Here is a 5,090-nt window from a genome sequence, read left to right as displayed (position 1 = left end):
GTTTCCAATGGCTGATCAATTTCCGTACAATGACGATTGTTCCGAATAGTAAAACAAAATACCTCGGCAACGCTCGCTGACTAATCAAAACATAAGAAATATTTTTACGGACTCTAACGACTAGTTACGGAAATAAAGGATGAGTACGCATATATAACTTGATCAAGTTTAACTCGACCCTTTTCCTGTCTTGGACAGAGAGGCCGGCCAAGGCCGGCAACTGTGCCCACGACAGGCGTGCGCTACAACAGCTTGCTCTGAACGTGCACGTAAAACCCTTTGACCTTGACCTTGACTCGACCCTGCTTGTGTTTAAAGAGTACATGTATAATTAAACAAATTACGGTACCTATCATTGTTATAAATTGAAATGAACTGATTCAACGTGTCCATAAACTACTTGAGTTAAATATAAATGTAAAAAAGTACGTATTATATACACAATGTATAATAGTTTACTTTTTAATATTCCTAAGATGCCAACCTTACACCCCCTTCTTAACATCCAGTATCCGTGCCTGGTTGTTTTTTTGTTTTTGTTTTTTATAGTAGCTTTCAGGGTGGTGGTGGGGGGGGGGGTTCTTTTAGTAAAAATTCCTAAACATTAATTTAATTTATAAATTAGTGTTAATGTCTAAATGATGGGACGAGTTGATATGGGGTCGTCAGATTTGGGACGAGTTGAGTAGTAGCGCAAATATAGTGACGTCTGCAAAGTGTGTGCACTACGATTTACTTTTGGGGGAAACGCGCAAGGGACGTGCATCACTGCATGTCGAAATGAAAATATCCAGTGACTGATTAAAAAGTATTAACATAACATCAGTAATTCGTTTAAGTCACGGGATATTTTACGTAACTAATTAAAATACTGATTAATTTGTAACATGTTGGCCTCTTTCTTTTAACATAATCATAAACATAATATTATTTTTAAGATAAATTTGACAGTCAAATTATTTGTACGAGGGGCAATCGACCGCAATAATCCGAAAGTCGTGGCACGAAAGAAATACAAGGGGCCATTCAAGAAATACATAACTTGATGTGGGAAGCCGGTAATATGGAATGCGAGTTTGGTGTACCACTAGATAGAACGAAAAACCGTCCAATGGCATGGGCCCACCGACGAGAATCGAACCTAGACGGACTGCGTATCAAGCGGGCTACGTCCTGCACATTGCCTTTTATAATACATTTCTTAGTTTAAAAAAAAAAATCATTTGCTATCATTCTGGATTCCTTTCACTCCCCCCAAGACTAGTTTAAGGAGATAAATTTTAGCTCCCCATAAGACTTGTAACATGTGAATAATAATAGGAAAGGAAATGTTTTATTTAACGACGCAGTCAACACATTTTATGAGGAAATCTGCTGTTGCCATTTCATGGGCTAGGCCTACTCTTTTCGATTAGCAGCGAGGGATCTTTTATATATGCACCATCCCACAGACAGGATAGCACATACCATGGCCTTTGATATACCGGTACCAGTCTTGGTGCATTGGCTGGAACGCGAAATAGCTCAATGGGCCCACCGACGGGGATCAATCCCAGACTGACTGTGCAGCAAGCGAGTGCTGTACCACTGAGCTACGTCCCGCCCGTGAGAATAATAATAAGTACTGGTACTAAAGTCCTGTAAACAGAATAGATCTAAGACTAAGGACAGGCAGCGTCGGTGGTGTAGTATTTTTTTGTTTTTTAAGTCTTGTTAATGGGAAGTGAGAATTTAAAAAGGAGTACTAGGCTATACATTAGGGCCTCCACGAGTCCAAAATATTGGACTCGAGAACTCAACACTTACACCAGATGATAATGAGACTCGGGAATAAAATAAAATGGCATTATTCTTCTTAATTCCAGTGCTGAACATGGATGCCAATTCTGACGTAATACACATTAGTACTATATAGTATAGTGAGTGACAATATGTAGGCTATATTGTAACAATTGTAGCCTATTGCATTCCACATATTTGACTTTTGTTTTCCCTTCATGTTTCATAGCACTATAATGTAACCATATGGCAAAATGACGTAAAAATATAATTAAATGAGAGTGCTCTTCCTGGTACGGGTACTTGAGTGGTGTGAACAGACTCGAGTCTTTACTAGACTCTGCCCATGCCTGTGTACTTGAGTACTGTACTAGTGGAGAGCCGAAATAAATGTACTTGTATTTATTCAAATGACCGTAATAAATCTATTCAGCTTTACAGAATATTATAGGGAAGGGGTATATATGTCTTTGTTAAGTGTATATATATATTGGAATAATTTGACAATATGTATATTGTCAAATTATTCCAATATATGTCTTTATATAAGAAGTTAAAAATGGGAATTATTTTCATGAATTAGGAATAAAAAATTACATATTGTTTGGGGAATGGTGCCGATTGTCGGGAGTCTAGAATCAAACGTGTAGGTGATGAAATCCTAATGGGATTAAAATGTATTTTCAGAAATGTATCAGAGTTGTTCCTCCAAGACTGCAAGAAAGAAAGATGATGTAACGATGGAAACCACTGAAAAGCCAGATAGTCTTAAACAAGGTAAAACAGGAGACTATATATGAAAGTCTTAGACATAACCAGTGAAGAGCTAGACAGTCCTAAACAAAGTAAAACGGGAGACTATATATGAAAGTCTTAGACATAACCAGTGAATAGCTAAACAGTCCTAAACAAAGTAAAACAGGAGACTATATATGAAAGTCTTAGACATAACCAGTGAAGAGCCAGACAGTCCTAGACAAAGTAAAACGGGAGACTATATATGAAAGTCTTAGATATAGGGCCTAACTAGTGACGAGCCAGACAGTCCTAAACAAAGTAAAACAGGAGACTATATATGAAAGTCTTAGACATAACCAGTGAAGAGCTAGACAGTCCTAAACAAAGTTAAACAGGAGACTATATATGAAAGTCTTAGACATAACCAGTGAAGAGCTAGACAGTCCTAGACGAAGTAAAACAGGAGACTATATATGAAAGTCTTAGACATAACCAGTGAAGAGCTAGACAGTCCTAAACAAAGTAAAACAGGAGACTATATATGAAAGTCTTAGACATAACCAGTGAAGAGCCAGACAGTCCTAGACAAAGTAAAACGGAGACTATATATGAAAGTCTTAGACATAACCAGTGAAGAGCTAGACAGTCCTAGACGAAGTAAAACAGGAGACTATATATGAAAGTCTTAGACATAACCAGTGAAGAGCTAGACAGTCCTAAACAAAGTAAAACAGGAGACTATATATGAAAGTCTTAGACATAACCAGTGAAGAGCTAGACAGTCCTAAACAAAGTTAAACAGGAGACTATATATGAAAGTCTTAGACATAACCAGTGAAGAGCTAGACAGTCCTAGACGAAGTAAAACAGGAGACTATATATGAAAGTCTTAGACATAACCAGTGAAGAGCTAGACAGTCCTAAACAAAGTAAAACAGGAGACTATATATGAAAGTCTTAGACATAACCAGTGAAGAGCCAGACAGTCCTAGACAAAGTAAAACGGAGACTATATATGAAAGTCTTAGACATAACCAGTGAAGAGCTAGACAGTCCTAGACGAAGTAAAACAGGAGACTATATATGAAAGTCTTAGACATAACCAGTGAAGAGCTAGACAGTCCTAAACAAAGTAAAACAGGAGACTATATATGAAAGTCTTAGACATAACCAGTGAAGAGCCAGACAGTCCTAGACAAAGTAAAACGGAGACTATATATGAAAGTCTTAGATATAGGGCCTAACTAGTGAAGAGCCAGACAGTCCTAAACAAAGTAAAACAGGAGACTATATATGAAAGTCTTAGACATAACCAGTGAAGAGCTAGACAGTCCTAAACAAAGTAAAACAGGAGACTATATATGAAAGTCTTGGATATAACCAGTGAAGAGCCAGACAGTCCTAAACAAGGTAAAACAGGGGAAATTGTGTACCCTCTAAAATGTACAAGAATAGATCAGGTTGACAACTCCACCCCCACTTAATGCTGAGACCCAAAACATATATTTTACAGGCCCTAAGCTTGATAAAAATAGGCCAAGTGAACATTTATTGGTACATTTCGTAAAGTTTTGCCAGTTTCTGAGTTTAATCGGAAAATTTCGTAATTTTACACTCTGTTCTAATCGTAATAGTTTGATGTAAAATACTACTTCCACTAATAAAATATAAACCACAGTTGTATTTTTCAATAAAAACTTATAATTATTAAGTTGTTGATAATGTACCGTTATGATAAAATGAAAGTATTAGCATTTTCTGGCATTACTGACATGAATGTGGCCAATGATTAACAACACTTGACTGGTCACTGCAAACGGTGCGACATGTGTCGATGTACAGTCTGGCACCAAAGTAAAAACACTGTCCGACATATGGCGACAAGGTGCCAAGTGAGCTATGACACTAAACAAGTTGGGGTCTTTACGTCTGTTGTGTGATTTCGTTTTTTAAATCAGATTAGGTCCAAAATATCATGGTGATCCTTCGACTTCTAATACTGCTAATAACTCGACGACTTGAGCAGACTTTTGACAAAAAACCCACTTATTTCGCCGGCAAGATTAGGGCCTGGTTTTATATACTGATGGAAAGAAATAAGGGAACACCTAGTATTTAATCCTCTACAAGAGTAGTGATACCTGTATAAAATACAGAGATGTAATATGGGGGTGAATGTCAGTAATGTGAGATTGACAGCAAGTACCACGGTTAGCTTGCTAATACTGCAGCAAATTAACATATAGTGGTAGCCAATGAAACTTGCCACCTGCCTGCTGACTAATGGTAAAAAAAAAAGGGAATTGAGCAAATTGTCATTTTTACCAGTGTTTAAAACAAGCAAAAATAAATTCTTGAAACTGATCACCATGAAATTATTTGAGAACAGTTTTATATGTTTTGTATATCTCCTTTCAGAAAAGATGGCTAAGCCAACAACAGTATTATGGACAAAAACACGTCACAGTAATAGAAAAACGAAAAAAGTGAAAACGGAAAATGATTTTCTGAAGGACACGAGCTGGACATTGACAGAGCGGAAACAACTGTTGGACGCATTTCTTCAGTCAGTT

At 37.1% G+C, this 5,090-nt stretch overlaps 1 protein-coding gene across 1 annotated transcript in view; it reads left to right on the top strand.

Annotated features, from left to right (window-relative positions):
• The first annotated feature begins 731 nt into the window (after positions 1 to 731).
• The window catches only part of LOC121386703, a 40,352-nt gene continuing 35,993 nt past the window's right edge, over positions 732 to 5,090 (top strand). Inside the window, exons 1-3 of the mRNA XM_041517697.1 lie at positions 732 to 808; positions 2,467 to 2,556; positions 4,936 to 5,083. Coding sequence (XP_041373631.1) covers positions 2,469 to 2,556; positions 4,936 to 5,083 — 236 coding nt within the window. The 5' untranslated portion in view covers positions 732 to 808; positions 2,467 to 2,468. The remainder of the gene's footprint in view (positions 809 to 2,466; positions 2,557 to 4,935; positions 5,084 to 5,090) is intronic.

This window comes from Gigantopelta aegis, chromosome 12, assembly GCF_016097555.1.
Source record: "Gigantopelta aegis isolate Gae_Host chromosome 12, Gae_host_genome, whole genome shotgun sequence".
Classification (NCBI taxonomy): Eukaryota; Metazoa; Mollusca; class Gastropoda; order Neomphalida; family Peltospiridae; genus Gigantopelta; species Gigantopelta aegis.
This window is presented reverse-complemented; position numbering and strand designations above follow the sequence as displayed.